At 45.5% G+C, this 22,065-nt stretch overlaps 1 protein-coding gene across 1 annotated transcript in view; it reads left to right on the top strand.

Moving 5' to 3' along the window:
- The window catches only part of PES1 (pescadillo ribosomal biogenesis factor 1), a 207,981-nt gene that overhangs the window by 125,272 nt on the left and 60,644 nt on the right, over positions 1-22,065 (top strand). Inside the window, exons 6-8 of the mRNA XM_082256075.1 lie at positions 501-654; positions 6,902-7,011; positions 20,154-20,325. Coding sequence (XP_082112201.1) covers positions 501-654; positions 6,902-7,011; positions 20,154-20,325 — 436 coding nt within the window. The remainder of the gene's footprint in view (positions 1-500; positions 655-6,901; positions 7,012-20,153; positions 20,326-22,065) is intronic.

The following is a 22,065-nucleotide window of genomic DNA, read 5'->3' as shown; positions in this document are numbered from 1 at the left end:
ACAATGTAGTGTTTGCAGCTTTATCTCAGATTTATTTTTGATATTGTACATTTATTGCACTGATAGATCTTTACACTTTTGGTTTTACTCCGTGTACAGTACTTAAAACTCAAAGCTTTTGCTGACAGCTTGATGACCATCGGGGAGGTGGTTTGAACCAGGAGCAGGCCAACATTGTCCATGTGCTGTGATGTGCATACACACACACAGCACTGCTGGTCAGACCTGTGAAAGATCGCTAGATACTGTAGCCATTTACTCTTATCAGACCCATCAGTGTGGAGTAATGTAAATTCAGATCATTTGGGAGTACTGTCATCTTGTGCCGATTGATAGTATGCCAATACCTGTTGTCTTGTCTCAGTAAAGTAAAAGTGAAATGCAGACAGGCTCAAGGTGAACAGTTACAACATACATATTCTGCATGACTAGGATCCAGTATATGCTGTGTCACTATTACTGGTATAAATAGAGACGTGTTGCTCTTTCTTTTTCCTTAGGCGGCTCTGTATCCTAAAAGGCATCTATCCCCATGAGCCGAAGCATAAGAAAAAAGTCAATAAAGGATCTACAGCCCCTCGTACATTTTACCTCTTGAAGGACATCAAGTTTCTGCTGCATGAGCCTATTGTGGCAAAATTCAGAGAATATAAGGTGTGTGTGTTTAAAAACAAAAAAAAAAGGTGTTTATTTTTAAAACTTTTCACAATGACAATCAAACAGAATCTTTACATAACGTACAGATGCATATGCATACGGGGATACATAACACAAGGGGCCATACAAGGCCTATAAACAATCTACATGTTGAAGGGACAGGTTGGTTTCCCCGTAGGTCCTCGTATATAATACATAGGATGACAGAACACAACCATCCATTGTATATAAAGATTAAGTATAAGAAGACAACAAGAAAAGCCAGCCACACACACACACACACACACACACACACACACACACACACACACACACACACACACACACGCAACACTGACATGCACACCACCCTCCACTCCTCCCAATGTTCCCACCAGGAGAGACGAGAAGCCACAGCTAAGATTGTAGTACATTAGTGGAACACTCATCTCAAATAAACTCCACCTTTTACGTGTATTGAGATAATGGAATGTCTTTCCAAAAGGAATCTGCAATATCAAGCCAGGGCTGCCAGATTTTCTGTCGTGTCAAAAGCCTTCCTCACATCCAGAGAAAGTACTAAACCACTTTTTTCATCCATGGCCGCTCTATATATGTTTAGATGAAGGCGATGAATACTGTCATGTTTGCTCCTTCCAGGCATAAACCCGTTCTGTTCTGGGTGAATGAGATGGGTAATAACCTTTTTAAGTCTTGTAGCTAGAAGTTTCGCCAACACCTTCTCGTCACTGTTAAACAAGGAGATGGGACGGTAAGATCCACATTGCAGTTTGTCTATCAGATTTGGGCAAAACCACTATCGGCTCCTCGCACAAGGAAGCGGGAAGTTCACCCACCTCCAGTGCTGAGTCAAATAATGCATGTAGTCTCATGGCCAGGTTATCTACATACCCTTGGTACCATTCTGCGGGTATACCGTCCAACCCCGGGGTCCTTTTTTGTAGGAAGAAAGTGAATAGACTCTGCAATTTCTTCAACCTTCAGAGGGGTATCCAGTATCAGTCTACGGAAGTCATTTAATTCTGGAAATTGGATAGACTCCAGGAAACCCTCAAAGTCCGATTCAGAGGGCAAACCCTGCTCAGAATACAGGGCTTCATAAAATGACCAAAAGGTCTCATTAATAGTCAAGGGATCAGAGGAGACCGATCCGTCTGGTAAAGTTTCTGTGATATAGAGCAGTCAATGTAGTCAGTACGAGAGGTACACCAGCAGTTTCCCATTCTTCCCACTATTCTCATGTAATCTAGCTGATATGACAAGGAAGCTTCAATTATCTACTATATGAAGTTGGAGGGCATTATGTGCCCCAACCATTACACCGTGAGAGTCAGATGTAGGGTGGGCCGTGTACTGGGTCCTAGCCACCTCCAAAGAGTCTTTCATGGTCTGTAATGTGGCATGCAAAATATACAATATGTATGATCCCATTACAGTAGCCTTAAAATCATCCCACACACGACCCACCAAGGAAGACTGGTCATTTGTCTCCCAATAGCGAGCAATGTCCGTGACAATTGATTCCCTAAGATCAGATGCAGAGACCCAAAGAGGGCTGAGTCTCCACCTCCGAAAGGACGCCCTATGTCCCAACAAGAGCTCAACCCAGAGGGCCGAATGGTCAGAGTGTTTGAGTGATATAGCTAGCTGAATGAATGCACGGCTCTAAATCCTCCAGGGCATAGTCCAGCCTGGGAAGAGCACGATAGGTCTTAGATTGACATGAATAGACCCTTTCCCCAGGATGTTTCCAACGCCATAAGTCTACATAACCAAATGATGCACACCACGGACTGAATAACTTTCATTCAGACTGGAGCAGCCGCAATCGGTCCAGATGTGGGTCAAGCACCAAATTGAAGTCTCCCAGGATAATGGTACCCACATTTGGTAAGTCAGACAGATGCACACTCAATTACGTAAAGATTGCAGCTGTAACCGGGAAATAAATGTATACCGCCACCAACAGTAGTGGCATGGCATAGAATGATACACAGTAAAAAGACATATTGTCCCTTGGGATCAGTAATCACCCGGATACAGGAGAACAGGAGCCCCTTCCAGATCAAAATAGACACCCCCCTAGCATAATTTGAGTAGGTGGAATGATAACCACACAACACGCAATGTTTAAGTGCCAGCACCCTAGACCCCGTCAGATACATATCCTGCAAACAGAACATGCGGTTTGTAGTACTTAGGAAAATCAAACGGAGGCCCTCTTAAATTTAGAATTTAGTCTCCTTACATTCCAGGAGTCGCACGTGACCTTAGACATGGGCGACTGCATTGAAATTTAATGCGGTGGAAAATAGGGGGGGGAGATTATAAGGTCCCCTGAACCAGCTGTAGCCCCCATTACGGCTGCAAATCCTGGAGGGTGGAAGGAGGCATCACCAACACATACACACCACCGTTTGCATACTGACAAGGACAACAAATAAACCAACGAAAGTGAACAGTGAAATGAAAGTCCACAAAGTTTGTACGCCTGCCCGGCGCCAAAAACAAGGAGCGGGATTTATCCCTGAACAAAAAAACCACAATAGAGGTCATGGCCAACTAGGCCAGAATTGCAGCACCAGAAAAAAATTATAGATCCAGGTAGTAAAAACAAAAACACTGGTAACTTTTTAAAGGCAGCAAAGTTTTCCCTCAAAAGGAACTTTCCCCTTGTCTGGGCCAAACTTTAAACCGCTCCAGCTCACTACTCCTATAGGCAGTAATTCTGACTACAGAACAGGCTTCAAGCTGGAGTACCCATGTGAAGTCTCAGGGGGACGCATGGATGATGCACAACCAGGCTGGTGCGGAGATTCGAACCAGGAGAGAGCAGATACAGGGGTCTGAAAAAAGGGGCTTTGACCCTGGTAAACGACTCTAAGGGTAGCTGGAAATAACAGAATATTGAATTGCCGTTTGACATGCTGGTATTTGGCTCTCAAGGTGCGGACCACAGGTGAGTAATCCGGGAAAAGAGACGCCACCGCGTTGTTAATCTTGAGACTCCCCTTCAGCCGAGCGCAGGATTGAATCCCTGTAGTTAAGGAGGCGAATCACCATGGTATGAGGGGGGTTGCCCTCGAGAAGAGGCCTTCCATGAACCCGATAGGCCCTTTCAATCACAAAGCAGGTTGATAGACAGTTCTGGCCAAACTCCTGTGTGAGCCTTCTTTCCATATGACACTGGATCAGACCCCTCTACCCTCTCAGGCAAACTCACCAACCTGAGGTTATTTCTTCTCAGACTGTTCTCTAGGTCATCCACTTTATCTTCCAATGTTTTAAGTCTATTACTACAGGTTTTGACTACTGGAAGGACGGTGTCCTCCAAATAACGAATGCATTGCTCAGTCTCGGAGACCCGGTCTCTGATCTTATGCATATCTCTTTGCATTATAGTAATATCCAGCTTAAACTCCTCCAACTTACCCATGAGGTCTGAATGGTTTACCTTGATGGTCTTGAGGACATCTAGCAAAGTGTGTTTCAGTGCCGGGTCGTCCTCCAGCCCATTCTCGCTCGCAGATGTCTGGGAAGAGTATCTCAGGAGGTGCAGATGCACCCATGAGGGCGGTGGAGAGGCCCCTGGTGCCTCGCCAAACAATCGGGCGTGGACGCCAGAGAAGGCTGGGGAGCTGTGGAGCGGCGGCCATCTTGGCAGGAGCGCATGGTGATGCAGCCGGAGGCTGTTTCCTTCGACTACCCATCCACCAAACCACACACCGAGAGTGCCCTGTCCAGCTCCAAGGGGTCTGCCTTAAGCCACACCCCTGTGTGTTTTTTTTTAACATGTAATTGTATTTATAATATATTTAGAGATCTTGCAGCAAAATTAAAAATCAAAATGTTAAAGAGGTTCTAAAACCTTTAAAAGAGTTGTAAAGTCAGAAGGTTTTTTTATCTTAAGGCATTCTATGCTTTAAGATAAAAAGCCTTCTGTGTGTAGCAGCCTCCCCAGCACCCCTTAATACTTACCTGAGCCCAATCTCTATACAGTAATGTCCATGATTCCCTCTGGCCGTCCAGGACTCATCCTCCTGATTGGCTGAGACACAGCAGCGGCGCCATTGTCTCCCGCGGCTGTCATTCAAAGTAATTTAGCCAATCAGGAGAGGGGGTGGGGCAGAACTTCAGCTCCGCATCCGAAGGGACACACGGAGCTGCAGCTCGGCTCGGGTGCCCCCATAGCAAGCTGCTTGTGGTGGAGACCCTCTACAGGAGGGAGGGGCCAGGAACACTGAAGAGGGAACAGAGAAGAGGAGGATCGGGGCTGCTCTGTGCAAAAGCACCTCACAGGGCAGGTAAGTAGAACATGTTTATTTATTTATTTTTTTTTTAAAATAAATAAGACGTTATGCATTAAGGTGAAAAGCCTCCTATGCTGCAGCTCAGTCCCCCCCCCCCCCCCATTTTCTTACCTGAGCTCGATCCCATCCAGTGATTTTTCACGAGAGCAGCGGCTCCCGCCGCTGTGTCCCTTCTTATTGGCCAAATATACAGAGGAGGAACCATTGGCACCCGCCGCTGTCAATCAAATGCTGTGACACAGGAGTGGGGGTTGCAGGGCCAAGTCCCGCTGTCTATGGACGCAGTGGAGCTAGGGAGCGAGCATGCCTGGGTGCCCCCCATGGAAGGTGTCTTTCTGTGGGGGAATCCGCTGAACAAGAGCCTGGGAACCCCACAGGAAGAAGAATCAGGACTGCTCTGTGCATAAGCATTGCACAGAGCAGGTAAGTTTAGACACGTTTATTTATTTTTTTTCTAAAAAAACTGAAGGTTTGTCACTTCAAACTTCGCTTTTATATTTATATGCTCAAATTATTTGTGACATTTTTATTCCCATGCATAGTAACTTGTCTTTGGTTCAGGTTTTCAGCTAGACAGGTTGCTGCAGTCATATGAATTCAGTCTATAAATTCCTTTTTGAAGCTAGACCCTCCAGCACAAATTCATTTTTGGGGCAACTTTTCATCAATTCGCTGAAAGTGGTTATAAAGGCTGAAGGTTTTTTAAAAAGCTTCAGTCTGCAGCGCCCCCCTAATACTTCAGCCCGATCCAGCGATATGCACAAGAGTATTAGCTCTCCCTCCTCATTTGCTGAGACACAGCAGCAGGGGCCATTGTCTATCACAGCCAGTGAAGAGGGAGCGCGGATAGGGCCGAGCAGCACTCTGTGTGTCCTATGGACATATAGGGGGAGATTTACTAAAACGGCTGCACACAGAAGCTGATTGGTTACTATGTACAACTGCACCAGATTCTACGTTTTACAGCCAAAGCTTAATTGAACAAGCTAAAGTTAGAAACCGATTGGTTACAATGCACAGCTACACCAGTTTTAGTAAATCTCCCCTATAGAGACAGTTCAAAAGTGTGCATGAAAGAGTGCACTCAGCAGGGCAGGGGACCGGAGAAGAGGAGGATTGGGGCTGCTCTGTGCAAATCCACTGCACAGAGCAGGTAAGTATAACATGTTTGTATGTTGTTTTTTTTTTTTTTTTTTTTAATTTAATTTAAAAAGCTAAACCTTTATTATCACTTAAAACAGAGTTCCGCCCAAAAGTGTAACCTCCGCTTATCTGATTCCTCCCCCACTCTGTTGCCACATTTGGCACCTTTTTTTGGGGGGGAGCGGGTACCTGTTTTTGACAGGTACCCTGTCCCCACTTCCGTTGGACCACGCTGCAGTGAGGTACGTCACCAGTTCGGCCTCCCCCCCCCGCTGCCAGGCCAGTAAAAGAGTGCAGCGCACTTCACGCATGCGCAGTAGGAAACCGACTGTGAAGCCCAAAGGCTTCACTGCCAGGTTCCCTCACCGGCAATGGTGGCGGCAGCCGCCGATAGAAACATCGGCTGGGGTGCCGACATCACGGGATTCCAGGACAGGTAAGTGTCCTAATATAAAAAGTTAGCAGCTACAGTATGTGTAGCTGCTGACTTTTAATTTTTGAAGGGGGTGGGGCGAAACTCCTTTTTTAAAGTCTTGCAGGTTTTCTGCCCCTCTTCAAATGTATTATTTATTTAAGCAGAGTTCACTGTATTAGGTACCACCTGCCTTAAAGTTTAAAGAGCTTTTACTCAATTACCTCTGCCAGTAAAGGGGCTAATTACTGCAAACTGGTATGTAGCAGAATAAGAATTCTATAATAAAGAATTATAAGAATTGGTTTACAGGTGTAGAACATGTAAATCTGTTGCATGTTCAGATGATATACATTACATATGTTTGTCTATTTTCAAGGTTTTTGTACGTCGTCTACGTAAAGCATATGGAAAACAAGAATGGGATGCAGTAGACAGAATTAGAGAGAACAAGCCAACTTATAAATTGGATCATATCATTAAAGAAAGGTAATCTATTTCTCATAATGTGCATTGTGGCTACAAAATAGAAAACTCAAGTGCTGAACTTACTTGGCTTTCATGTACATTCAGTGCAGATTGCAGAGTATTAAGCATAGTAGTACTTAATTTTCAGATTAGTGCCCACTATTGGTCTTGCGTCTATATTTTAATTTTTTTTTCTTCCTGGAGGCCCTGTTAATAAACTACAACATTACAGATGTAGAAACAAAGAACCAGGTTTCTATTTATAATTTGAGAAAAAAGAAGTCAGTTGTAGAGCTGCTCAGGAAATACATGTTCTCTAGGTGTGCTTAGTAACACGATGATCCACAGGGACCGTGACTAGTCAGAAATAATCTTTCTTTCAAACCAATGCTTTAAAAGCTATGATTATGGTGGATCTGTTGTCCTCCAAAATACAAGTTGCCTAACTTTCATGCTTATACTCTGGGAAAGATTTACTGTAGTGTGAAATATCTGGTGCAGCTCTGCATAGAAACCAATCGGCTTCCAGGTTTTATAGTCAAAGCTTAATTGAACAAGCTGAAGTTGGAAGCTGGTTGTCTACCAGTTAAAGCTACACCCAATTCTGAGTGCTCTAGTTTTAGTAAATCATCCCCTTTGAGTCTTGAAAATCAGAAATTGCGGCATTCTTGTTCTAAAGTTGATGAATTTAATTTGCTGCATAATTACACCAGATATACCTGGATTTATTGAAGTCAGACACAGCCAGGCAATTAACATTTTTTAGAATACCAGCAATGGCAGGCTTCATGTCTCTTTAATGGCAGGTACCTTTTAAGCTTTCTCCCTGTACTTACTGACCTTGAATTTCAGAGACTGGAGAACCCATGCAACCCATCCATTATCTGGTTTTGTAGGAGCTGATTGCCTGCAGCTGCATACATCCCTTTCCTATCAGATGGCTGTGCAATTATGCTATTGTAGCACCATATTTGGCAATATTTATTTTTCTTGGAGCGATCAGTCCCTCACCCTTTTAACTTGTATCTTTCTTACCTGAAACTTGACCTAATAGCTTAAGTAAGCCCTAATAGACAATTGTTTATTCTGCCTCTTTATGGAAACCTGTAGTGGATAAAGGACACACTCTGTCCTTTTTGAAAGTACTAGTTCCAAGGTGTAGATTCAATGATGAGTACCATCAGAGAATCAATGACCCCCCCCCCCCCCCCCCCAGACAATTGTGCAGATCCAGACTCACTTTCCAATCTGTATGATTGTTCCAGGTCTCCAACTCCATATATTAAAACCAGAGATAGCCAGGCACCTAGCATTTTTTAGTAAGAGGGTAGCAATAGCAGACCTTAATATTCTCAAAGCACAAGTTTTTTTTCTTCTTTTTAATCTATCTGAACATGTGTCTATTCAGGAGAACATGCAAGTACATCCTCTCATTCTCGTTGCTTTGTGCGCCACCCGTGCTATACACTGAAGAATGGAAAAGAAAGGAACACTGCTGATAGAATAGTTCTCACTATGGTGACATTGTACTGCTCTGGTTAGTGATCAGGGACCCAGTGTGTCATTGCAGCGTGCAATGTCTCAGATTATTGGTCAGAGCAGCACAATGTCCTCTTAGAGACACCGTGCTGCTCTGGTGACAGTGTTCCTCCCTCTTTTTTTTTTTTTTTTTTGTATCGCCTTAGAACTGCCTTTTTTAATTCCTAAAATGCTCAACCATAACGTCACAATCACATACGTTGTGCAAGGTTGTGAGCCAGTTACAGCCCAGCAGTAGTGCCCGTTAAGCATGACAGGGAGTATAATTCCTGCTATTGAAAGTGTACCCCCCCCGGCTGCTAATTTCCCAGCAAAAGGGGGAATGGTTAAGGGGCAGTAAAAATGAAGCTCAATTGTAGGCTTTTACAGCCCCTCAACCACAAGTGTAATGAGGCGTAATAGTATATCCAGTCACAGTGCCCCCAATCACCACCACCCCAATCCCAGTGCCCACATAAGGCCACGTGTTCACACAGGGTGTATTATTGTTTACCCTGTGTGAGGGCTGCATTTACCCGCACGGGGATGCACAGAACTCCTTGCAGGCAATCCCATCAATGTCTATTGGTACGCAGTAGCTACAAAGGCACTGCCACTGCTCCCAATCTGACATCCATGTGGGTGTAAAGCCCAAAACGCAGACGGCATGACCATCCAATCGCAGCATCCCCATTCACCATCACACTAGTCGCGGTATTACCAGTTAGCAACGGTGTTTTTAATTGCTGCCACACTAGTGACAAGGTCACTTTACCAATACAGCCAGCAACAATGTTTTTGTTTGCTAGCCACAAGTGCCACTGTCGTCATTAACCGTGTCCCTGATCTCTTTTGCACCATTACAGTGTCACCAGAGCCAGTGCATCCAGCAACGGCTTTCCCAATCATTGCCACACCAGTGCAGTGTTACCGCTGCCTGTACTGACCCTGGCCTAGTTTGTGAACACATTTGTGCCTGCTGTTTAAACCAATGCTTTGCCTGTTTATTGACCAGGTCTCTGCCGGCCGCTACAACTGACCCTTGTCAGTCCCGCTGACTGCATTCTTGAGGGACACCAGTCAGCCATTCCCTGTGGACAACTGCGCTACTGGAACCACAGAAACTCTCTTGCTCACCCTTTGTTCAGCCCTCCTGTACCTCCTGGCTAGTGAACATGGCATTCCTGGGGGCAGCCAGGTTCCAGTAGAGTAGGCTTGTTTGGCTTGTTGGAATGGGGACTTCTATAGGTGATGTTACATTAAGCTATATTCGCTGACCATGCGTACAGTGGCAACTATTACAGCGTAGTACACTGTTTCTCTTTCGTTCGGACACAGCTCCTGATTCTTCTTAACCATTGGGTTATACTGCCCCCTACAGGAGTAGGACACTAGGCAGGAAAAAGCTTGACTATGCCTATGGGCAGTCCCATGGGGTATACACCCACTCCCTGCTTTAGGCACTCAGTTTTTTTTCTGCCTAGTCAGGAGTAAGGCAGGCCATAGATGATTCAAATTTCGTTCGAAAATCGTAAATGGCAGTGTTATCGAACGATTTTCGTATCGTTAGTGTGGTATGTAAAACGTTCGATTTTCGTACGACAGCAAAAATTCACATATCCAACATGTTGTTTTTTTTTTTGCGAAAATCGGCCGAATTTCGTATCATTAGTGGGGGAGTTGTATGATTTCGCCTAACAAAACACAGAACAGTAGGGAGTGTGTCCGGTAGAGATGTGGTTAAAAGGCACAAAAAAGTGTTTTGTCGTACGATTTTCGGCTCACATTGATGGTACACTCGATGATGTGCACGAGTGCCGCTTTCGTTTATCGAACGATAAATCGTACGAAATTCGAATCGTCTATGGCCTGCTTAAGGACCTAGTTCCTTGCTGGGATCTCTGGTCCTGGCAATTTTTTTTTTTTTCATTTTAAATTTAATTTTGTTCCTGTAAGAAATACGATCAAATGGCCAACTTGGCGACGAACTAGAAAATATAGATCCTTAGGGTCCCCCCAGTCCGGCAAGCGAGCTCATGCAGACCGCAGCCCAGTGCTAGGTCGGCCGCGACAATGGCCCCACTGGACAGGGTCTGGTTTGCGAGTGAACGTCTCGCGAGGACGCATACGACCTGGCTACTTGCCACACCAGGAACAGGGTGGGCACTGCCCCAGACAGGACACCGCTCCATCGTAATGTGGGTTCTGTCGGCCAGAAGGAAACGCTGCGACTCAGGCCGAAGAGTTGCAGCGTTTCCTTCTGGCCGAAAGGGCCCACATTGTGATGAAGCGGTGTCCTGTCAGGAGCAGTGGCCACCTTGTTCCTGGTGTGGTAAGTAGCTATCCTCCCCCACTAACCCTGGAGGGTTTTGGGGTGGATGTAGGCCCCTCCCTGGGATGGTTCTACTCCCTTCCCCCCGTACTCAGCTGAAATTTTAGACCCACAGTAGCTGAAATTTTAGATATTTCTCCCCCCCTCCCCCGGGTGAGGGGATGAGTTGTATGTATATAAAGGGCCCACATTGTGATGAAGCGGTGTCCTGTCAGGAGCAGTGGCCACCTTGTTCCTGGTGTGGTAAGTAGCTATCCTCCCCCACTAACCCTGGAGGGTTTTGGGGTGGATGTAGGCCCCTCCCTGGGATGGTTCTACTCCCTTCCCCCCGTACTCAGCTGAAATTTTAGACCCACAGTAGCTGAAATTTTAGATATTTCTCCCCCCCTCCCCCGGGTGAGGGGATGAGTTGTATGCTCTTAAGGGGGGCTGGTTGGAGTTGCTGCTGACTGGGTTTTCCTGGTGCGCAACGGGGGTTAAGCAGGGTTCCCTGCCATCCTGGGGGTTGGTGACTAGAGGAGGGATGAGGCCTACACGTAGAAACCCATGTAAGGTGGCACCTGTGAGAATGGCTGAAGCTACTGCCTCCCGTTTGGGCATCTGCTTCCCCTCCGCTGCCCCTGTGTGGTCGGCTCCACTGGGGCTCGCGGCCGGGCGCCCTCAAATATTCAGGTTGCGGCCTGCTAGGCCATGTGGCCGAGTCGGGCGCTGCCATTGGGGGGGGCAGCCCGAGTGCTTATAGCTGAAGCCCCCACTCTTCCTTTGGGCATTTGCCGGGCTGAGGACCTGTGCAGTTGCGGCACAAAAATGTAGGCCGCAGCTTGCGGCCTGCTTGGCACCTCCCTTGGACTGGGTGGCACTGTGGGGGCGCTTCATTTTTAGTGACAGTCTTGCCACCATTAATGTGTGGGGCACCTGCCTTGTTTTACAGAGAGTACCCTGCCTGCGCATTCGCGTCACGGCGGGCAGCCCCCTTTTTTAATGGGGTTATGTCCTATTACACTATGTCCTCTCTGGAGGGCAACCCCCCCCTTGTATTTTGCAGGGTCCAATAGGCGGTCCATTGGCCGGTGTCCCCTTTGTGGGACGCAGTACGCGGGCCTCCCCTGATTGTTATGTTTTTTTTTTTAGGGTGAGCTCAGTATATAGCGACACTACTGGTTCTGCGTCCATGCACCCTGAGTGCTCAGATAGTGAGGATAGTTCCTCTGCTTCTCTAGCAATGCTTAAATAGGCGCTGGTGGGTGCACTGTTTGTTTCAGTGCGTGAAACTTTAAAAATGGATATTGCGGCTGATGCCGCGTCGGAGGCACAGGTTCCTTTTGGCACCCACAGGCCCTCCAAAGTGGGGAGAGTGTTCCACTTTCCGCTTACCTTGACAACATTGTCATAAACAGTGGGGTTGTCCAAAACGCAGTGGTTGCTAAGCGTTTTTTGCTTGTATTCTTATGAGGATTTACTGCGTAAAAGGTGGAAGGTCCCACCTGTAGTGGACTCGCCGGTTTCCAGGTCAAATTGAGTTACATTCATCCAATTTGAGGAGGAGTCTACCTTTACAGGTCCAGCTAATAAGAGGGCGGATGCTCTGGCCCGCCATATGTGCGCTTTGGCTGGTTTGGCAATTAGACCACTAATTACTATTGCCCTGGTGTCACAAACTCTGACCGAGTAGGCTAAGCTTTTAGGCCGGGACCTGGAGGGAGAATAGCTTCCCCCCTGTCTTTGCGGAGCTGGTGGACTGGTTGGTCAATGGGCTACAGTTTCTTTGATGCTTCTTTGAATGCGACTCCTTTGATTTCTAGGCTGTCTGTATCAGCAGTGGTCCTTCGGCATGTTCTCTGGCTGAAATGCTGGTCTGTGGACTAGACTTCTAAGAAGGCCTTATCTGATCTCCCTCCTGTAGGGGGTTGGCTGTTTGGAGCTTCCTTGGATGGCATCGTTAAGAGTCTCATGGGGGGAAGAGTAATCTTCTTCCGCAGGCTACCATAGGCAAGGAGCCCCGTCCAAGACATAGTCCATACTCCTCGGCTCTCAGGTGGCCTCTTGGTCTCTGGATCTCAAAATTAGGGATCAAAAGTCAGGGCATCTACCAAAGGTTCCAAGAGGACCTTGTCTAGCAAGCCATGAGCGGTGATTGTTCTGGTTTCTGACTTCAGAACATTTTCAAGCGTTTTTTTACTCAAACCTCTTTACTGTCCCCAGGAAGGAAGGCAAGGTACATCCAATTCTGGACCTCAAGGCGCTAAGCTGCTTTGTGCGAGTACAGAAGTTCCGCATGGAGTCCATTCACATTGTAGTGGCGTCCCTACATCAGGGGGATTTCTTCTCGCTTCTTTTGACATCAAGGACTCCTACCTGCACATTCTAATATGTGCTGGTCGCCAGCGCTTCCTCTGTTTTATGCTGTGGATGAGGAGCATAATCAATCAATTTGTGGCGCTGAACTTTGGTCTCACCCCCCTGCACCTCGGGCTCTTCACAGGAGTGTTGGCCCCGGTGCTGGCATTTTTTGAGTCGGCGGTGGATCGCTATACTGGGGTACCTGGACGATCTTCTGCAAGCGGAGGGAGTTTGGTGGGATCCTGAACATTCAGAAATCTGCTTTGGTTCTGTTCACAAATAATGGCCTATCTGGGTCTAACTCTGGACTTGGCCTCAGCCAGAATTTTTCTTCCTCTGGGGAAAAACTCCAGACATTGCAGGAGGCAATTCAGCTTCTGTTGTTCAGCAGAGGGTCATCCCTCCGGGCTTGCATGCACGTGCTGGGCCTGATTGTGTCCACCCTCAAGGCGGTCTGTTTTCACAGTTCCACACAAGATCTCTGCTAAAGAGATTCTGATGAAATGAATCAAGGATCCATGGCACTTCGACAGTATAAATACTTCTCCTCCTGTACTGGACGGCTGCCAGCCTATCTGGGTGGGGAAGCGTCCTCAGCACAGACGTGCTCAGGGGGTCTTGACTCTGGCAGAGCCCAGACTGCCGATTTAGTTTACTGGAACCCAGAGCGATCAGACTTTGTCTGGCTCCTTGGACAATCATCTTTAGGGGTGTCTGGTACTAATTAATTCACGCAATGCCACAGTCGTGGTCTATATCAATCACTAAGGAGGCACAAGAAGTGTCCTGGCGGCTCATTAAGTAGACCGCAATCTAAGGTAGGCTGACTGATTCATTCCAGCCCTCCCAAAACTTCTGCCACGACTCCTGTGCAGGATTCAGGCAGAAAGGATTCTGGTCATTCTAGTGGCTCCAGACTGATATCGCCGGTCTTGGTATGCCGACCTGGTACTGCTGGTTGCCGATGCTCCTTAGGGACTTCCTCTCAGGGAGGATCTGCTGTCCCAAGAACCAACCTTTCTTCCTGCTTTACAGTCGCCGGCTTTAACGGCTTGGCTATTGAACACCAGGTGCTGAGGTGTGGAGGTTTGTTTAAATCGGTGATTCCTACACGTATTCACCACCCTTGACTTTTTACCTATTTTGTTACATTCCAGCCTTAAGTTCAATGTTTTGTTAATCTGAATTTTATGTGATGGATCAGAACACAATAGTCTAAGTTAAAGTGAAATTGGAAAATATATACATAATAGGGGTGCGCATCTTCACTGATCTCACGATTCGTTTAGATTACGATTATGATGTCTTCGATTCCGCGATGCATCACGATTACTGCCCATGGTTTTCATAAAAAAATTCAAGCAGTCTGAAATTGAAAAACTATTTTTATTTTCATCTGCTCTTAAAAGGACACTTCCCTGCATATTGCAACATCTGAACATCAAACATCAGTCTGTGCTAATTTAATGGAGAAATTTGCTTCAGAGGCTCACAATAAAGTGACCGTACAATCCGTGCGCAACTGTGTATGCATGTCAGTGATGAGCAAAACCATAAATCATACAAAAAAAGGTATCAATTAAGTATTTTTTGAATCTATCACGAAGACATAAACCATAATTAATGAAATAATAATAGATATTCGAATATATTATAGATACAAAGGACACAAACCGCTACAACAAAACAAATGTCCCCAAACGTATGCCATTTCATTAATTATGGCTTGGTTTAATTATGGTTTGGTTTATGACTATGAATAGTTCATTACCTTTTTTCATTATTTATCGTTTTGCTCATCACTGACTCATGCACATTGCACACGCAATCACTTTATTGTAAAGGTCGATTTATAATTTGCACATAAATTAACTGATGCAGAATATACTGTCAGTGTTTAAACAAATGATGACTACTGTGCATTTGTGCATGTGCAAATTATCGCAACATCTGAGCAACGTAAGCAGTAAAAGTCTGCTTCTCGAACATCTTCATTATTCCCTCTGACAGTGTCGTGTGTTCTACAACCTTTGTAATAGTATTTGAAGACTTAGACTAGTACCTGATCAGTGATGAGTGATGATGACAGAGTCACTGCAGATTGCAGACGCCTGAGCCAAGGAGGACTGAGAGCTGGGGTCCGAGACGCTCACTCGGGAGTCTCCCTCTTTCACAGAGGAGGACAGTGGACACTGGGCACTCGCTGGAGGACGGAGGACACTCGCTGGAGGACGGTCAGGACAGACACTCACGGGGGGAGGAGGACCAGCGTGCATGTGGGAGCCGGGGATGTTCGTTCGGACACTCAGGTCTCCCGCAGAAGACTGTCCGAGAGTAGGGATGACAGTCCTTACGTGCCAGGAAGCCGACACTGCACTCCGCTAATCACAGGCAGTGACATTTCCTGATCTGTGCAGCTGCTGATTGGGAAGTGTCTCACTGCCTGTGATTAGCGGAGTGCAGTGTCTGCTTACTGGCGGGATCAGGCACATGGAAACTCAAACACGCCGGAGCTCATCTCTATCCGAGAGTCAGGGACTCTCACTCCTCGTGTCTGCTGCAGCGACACTGGGCAGCTGGGGATGACGTAAGTGGGAAAAGAGGGAGCGGCTAATGACCACACACAGATTTCTAAGCGCCATCGCTGTGCGGAGGAGGGGGGGGAGCGGCGCTACAGGACGTCATTAGCACATTGATTAAGCCGGTCGCAGCATCAATGTTGAATCGCAGGTGGCTGAATCGCGATGTATCGATGCTACGATTAAATTCAACACCCCTAATACGTAAAAATTATTTTTTTAGAAATCGAAAAAAATTGGCATGTGCGTATGTATTCACCCCCTTTGTTATGAAACCCATAAAAAGCTCTGATGCATCCAATTACCTTCAGAAGTCACATAATTAGTGAAATGATGTCCACCTGTGTGCAATCTAAGTGTCACATGATCTGTCATTACATATACACACTTTTTTTTTAAAGGCCCCCAGAGGCTGCAACACCTAAGCAAGAGGCACCACTAACCAAACACAGCCTTGAAGACCAAGGAACTCTCCAAACAAGTAAGGGACAATGTTGTTGAGAAGTACAAGTCAGGGTTAGGTTATATCCAAATCTTTGATGATCCCCAGGAGCACCATCAAATCTATCATAACCAAATGGAAAGAACATGGCACAACAGCAAACCTGCCAAGAGACGGCCGCCCACCAAAACTCACGGAGTGGGCAAGGAAGGCATTATTTAGAGAGGCAGCACAGAGACCTAAAGTAACCCTGGAAGAGCTGCAGAGTTCCACAGCAGAGACTGGAGTATCTGTACATAGGACGACAATAAGCCGTACGCTCCATAGAGTTGGGCTTTATGGCAGAGTGGCCAGAAGAAAGCCATTACTTTCAGCAAAAAACAAAATGGCAAGTTTTGAGTTTGCAAAAAGGCATTTGGGAGACTCCCAAAATGTATGGATGAAGGTGCTCTGGTCTGATGAGACTAAAATTGAACTTTTCGGCCATCAAAGAAAACGCTATGTCTGGTGCAAACCCAAAACATCATATCACCCAAAGAACACCATCCCCACAGTGAAACATTGTGGTGGCAGCTGCATGCTGTGGGGATGTTTTTGAGCAGCCGGGACTGGGAAACTGGTCAAAGTTGAGGGAAAGATGGATTGTGCTAAATACGGGATATTCTTGAGCAAAACCTGTACCACTCTGAGTGTGATTTGAGGCTAGGACGGAGGTTCACCTTCCAGCAGGACAATGACCCCAAACACACTGCTACAGCAACACCTGAGTGGTTTAAGGGGAAACATGTAAATGTGTTGGAATGGTCTAGTCAAAGCCCAGTCCTCAATCCAATAGAAAATCTGTGGTCAGACTTAAAGATTGCTGTTCACAAGCACAAACCATCCTACTTGAAGGAGCTGAAGCAGTTTTGCGAGGAGGAATGGACAAAAATCCTAGTAACAAGATGTGGCAAGCTCATACAGACTTATCCAAAGCGACTTGGAGCTGTGATTGCCGCAAAAAGGGGCTCTACAAAGTATTGACTTTAGGGGGGTGAATAGTTATGCACATTGACTTTTTCTGTTATTTTGTCCTTTTGTTTGCTTCACCATAAAAAAAAAAGAAAATCTTAAGTTGTGGGCATGTTCTATAAATTAAATGATGCACATCTTTAAACCATCCATGTCAATTCCACGTGAGGCAACAAAACACGTAAAATGCCAAGTGGGGTGAATACTTTTGCAAGGCACTGTACATTGCGTGGTGTGAGTCTCTTGGGGTTCGTCCTCGCTCCTTCTCGGGGTATAGGATTTTAACCTTCCTTCAACAGGGGGTTGAACAAAAATTGCCCTTTAGTACCATCAAAGGCCAGGTATCTGGTTTTGGTGGTCTTTTTTCCAACAACCTTAGCCACCCACTCCCTGGTGCGTACCTTTACTTTAGGGTGTCCGACATTTGGTTCCTTCAGTGCGGGCTCTGTTGCTGCCCTGGAATCTTAATGTGGTGTTTTCAGTTCTACTGAAGCTTCTCTTTGAAAATATTTGGGAGGTTTCCCTGCTTAGGTTGCCCCAGAAGGTGGCCTTCTTTGGTGGCTATCACCTCTGCATGCAGGGTGTCGGAACTGGCGGTGTTATCCTGTCGTTCACCTTATGGTGTTTAACAAGAATAAGGTTGTGCTTTGCCTCTGTCCATCATTCCTTCCTAAGGTGGTCTCTGACTGTCATGTGAAGACATTGTGTTGCCTTCCCTGTGTCCCAGGCCTAAACATCTGAAGGAAATTGCCTTTCATGTCTTAGATGTGGCTTGGGCAATTAGGGTGTACCTGGCAGCTGTGGAGTCTTTTTTAGGAAGTCGGACTCCTATTTGCGCTCACGGACGGACCTCACAAAGGGTTTGTCCGCTTCTGCGACCATTTCCAGATCGATCAGCCAGACGGTGGTTCAGGCCTATTGCATCAGGGGTCAGGTTCCTCCTTTCCCTGTATAGCTGCAATCTACTAGGGTGCTTGGTGTCTCCGGGGCTTCCGTCTTCAAGCGTCAGTGACGCAGGTTTTGCATTTTGGCCACCTGGTCATCGGTGCACACTTTTACAACGTTTTTTGTAAAGTGGTTGTGTTGGCATCTGTGGATGCTTCTTTTGGCCGCAAGGTTTTGCTGGCTGCTGTTTAGATGACCCGGTCCTCTTTGAGAGTTAAGCTCTGTTACCTGGCTGGCTAGGGTTAGCCTTGGGAATTTTTTCAGCTTTTTCCCACCCCTCATGTTTAACACAGCTTTGGGACGTCCCAATGGTTAAGAAGAATCAGGAGCTATGTCCGACAGTGAACGAAAGAGAAAATTGGATTGTTTACTTACCGTAAAAATCCATTTCTCTGATGTTCATTGATGGACACAGCACTCAACCCTCTATGGAGTTGGCTTTCTTCTGACACTGCTTGTAACAATATTGAGTGCCTATAGCTGAGAGTGGGTGTATACCCCCTGGAACTGCCCATAGGCATAGTCAAGCTTTTTCCTGCATAGTGTCCTACTCCTGTAGGGGGCAGTATAACCCAATGGCTAAGAAAAATCAGGAGCTGTGTCCGTCTATGAACATCAGAGACATGGATTTTACGGTAAGTCAAAAATCACTTTTATATATTTTTTTATATATGTCTCACGTGTGGTATCCACATATGTAATGCTCCGTAGGTGTACACCGTGTGTTAGAAATATCTGTACATATATCATAGTTTGTAGACTCTACAAATTTAACACTAAGTAATATACACCAATTTTTTTTAACCAAAGCATTGTAGCAGAATACATTTGGCCTAAATTTGAGAAGAAAGATTTTTTTGCAAAGTTTTATAACCAAAACTAATAAACTTTTTTCACTTTCGGTCTATTTTTCATTTCTTATAGCAAAAAAACAGTAATTAAATACTACCGAAAGAGCACTCTATCTGTTTTTAAAAAATTATATAATTGCCAGCTCTCACACATTGCTGACTTTCCTCCCCCCTGAATATGATCTTTATTGATTCATGGCCCAGGATGTCACCTCTCACTGCAACTCCTACCCCTCCCCCCTTTCCCTTTCCCCTCCCTTCCCTTCTCCCCCCCCCCCCACACTTTTTTGTTTTTTTTTTTCCCTCTTTCGCTCGCTCTCTAACTTTCTCTACTTTCTTCTTTACTCTCTCTGTTTCTACATAAAATAGTTAAAGGAGTGGGTGACTCCACACCTCTTTAAGAGTGGTTTACCTCCAAGAAAATGTTTGTAGATGTTGTCTATCCATATTTAAACGACAAGGATAACGTTTCATTTGAGTTTGTGTAATTCCAGTAATGTCTTACTGACTCAACATGTTTTGATATTATGTTTTTGGATGTATTGCTGTTTATGCACGATTGTTTTACCGGTTTGGACTTGCCTTTTCCTTAATAAAATAAAATTTTTTGGGAAAAAAAAAAATTATATAAAATGTATTTGGGTACTATGTTGCATAACCAAGTAATTGTCATTCAAATTGTGACAGTGCTGACATCTGAAAAATTGCCTGGGCAGAAAGGCTGTGAAGTGGCCTGGCCTTGAAGTAGTTCGTTTAATCCCTTATTGGAGTTACTTAATGTTTCTCGCACTCCCTATACTGCTGCATAATCCTTTCATCTGGCAATCTGAACCTCTGTATCAATGGAATTCAGTTTCCACACCAAAAGCATTTAATGCTGAGATCCCAGCCCCTGCCCTTGCCATTTTTGTTGTTTTTAACCTTTCCTTGTCTTGATATTGGAGATCCATTTACTAAAGGCTTGTCCAATGCTTCAGATTCCTCTGTTTGATCTAAAAAGCAGTTCCCTCATCCCACAATTTATTTGTTTGGTGGAATATATCTGGCAGGTGTATGTGTGTATACCATAACCTCATAACCGTAATATACGTGCTTTAATAACCTGCCTGGATCACACAAGCCTTTTTTTTTTTTTTTTCCCCTAGGTATCCAACCTTTATTGATGCCCTCAGAGACCTAGACGATTCTCTTTCCATGTGCTTCCTTTTTTCTACCTTCAGGCGGACTGGCAAATGCCATGTGCAGACAATACAGCTTTGTCGTAGGCTTTCTGTAGAATTTCTCAATTATGTCATTGCTTCCCGTTCATTGCGCAAGGTGAGTTGGTATAAAGAAGAAAAATCAGTCTTGTTTGGGAATTCCGTCATTCAGTCACAAGTGCAACATTAGCCACGGATATGTTACCTTTGAAGCTGTCTTTGGGCAGTGAAGTACAGCATAATGGGGGGGGGGGGGGGACTTTTTTTTTTATGTAGAACGTTATCTTTTTTGAGCACTAGGTGGCGCTAATTGAATAGTCTGTGGCTGAACTGTAATGTTAAAGCTGATCTTTGAGGAACTGAAGAAACTACCCTTGCACTTACACTGCAAGGGTTAAATGCTTGTTTTGTAACTAGGAAACTAGCAAAAAGAACTCTTACTTGCCTTATGCCTCGTTTCTCGGCAGCAGGTGCTCACCTTTTTATCAACAACTTTTATTTTTTCCCCATATAACAGACATAAGGTAAATTCATTGCTTAAGGTAAATTCATGTTGCTTTTTCATACCTGGGGAACTGTAGGTGCCACGTACCACCTTCCGTGTTTGGGAAATGGGACACGCATTTACAGGTAAATGCTGATGCAAGGAAACCTCTGTATTTATTTACAAAAGTAAAGTCGCGTACAGCCATCAACTTGCATGGCAGGCTGCATACCGCACCTGCAGCTTGACAGACGTGGGAAAGCACTGGAAAATTTATGCTAGGCATAACTAACGAAAAAGCCTATAAATCATCATGATCCCCAACAGAGTGGTAGAGCAAAAGTCCTTGCTCCCTTTTTACATTAGCAGAGTGTTTTTTATTGTGGTCACGTTGTGCGCAGAGCCAGATGTTGAGCTTTAAATGTGGAAACTTAAACTAGGCAGGTATAGAATTGCACGAAACAAAGAATTAAAATGGGTTTTTATTTTAAGCAGTGGTGGACTCATGCACATCTGTGGAGCTACAAGGTTCTGGGACTTGCCACATCTTGGAGCTGCATTAGGGAAAGCACTTAAGTTGATATAATATTAGCCCAGGCAGTTCTCCTAAGAGAGCAGACAAAGTTAAATGTTAATACGGAGTGTTAGGCTTTGTTTGCACAGCTTTGCTGCCCTGCCATTTCTCATATTATACAGAAATAATGAATGCTGTGTTTAATTTAGTTGATTATATTTTCCAAAGTCATCTTCCAGGACGGCCTTATGAGAGTGCTTCCTCCCACCTAGCACAGGAAACAAAATTCCACATTAGGATAAAAAGACAGGCACTATGCATGGTCCCTTATTTATTGCGTTTCCTCCAGCAAGACAGGATCACTAATTTGTTTTCTCATTATCTATCAGACCCTCTCTCCCCTGTGTTTTTTGGTAAGTCCTGAGGGCAGCCATTGTAGGAGGCTAACCCTCCTCCCTGTGGATTTAGTGCAGTGCACTTCCCAGTAGCTTCCCCCATGTGTTAATGTGAAGCCAGGCATGGCTTCCTGGTGGTTTTGAGGCTGGGGATGGAGTGCTGATGTCACTTCCGGTCTGGGCTAGTGCTGTACTTCCGGCGGAAGTGATGCGGCGGGTACGCCAAGCAGCCATATTGGATGGGGCAGAAGCTGGAATGGAGTCCATTATGTCCCAGCAGGATGGAGGGGGAATGCCCACTGCATGAAGAGAGTCGGGGGACAGAGGAGGATCCAAGCCCTAAGGTAAGAAAGTGATGACTGTGCATCATCTTATCCTTATCTGCAGCTCGGTGGAGCACTAAGTGGGGTGTTTTTAGTTACTTATTTGTTGGAGAGGTCAGGGAGTCAAACATGGGTGTCCCTT

This window comes from Pelophylax lessonae, assembly GCF_965119305.1.
Source record: "Pelophylax lessonae genome assembly, chromosome: 1".
In the NCBI taxonomy this organism is placed as follows: domain Eukaryota; kingdom Metazoa; phylum Chordata; class Amphibia; order Anura; family Ranidae; genus Pelophylax; species Pelophylax lessonae.
This window is presented reverse-complemented; position numbering and strand designations above follow the sequence as displayed.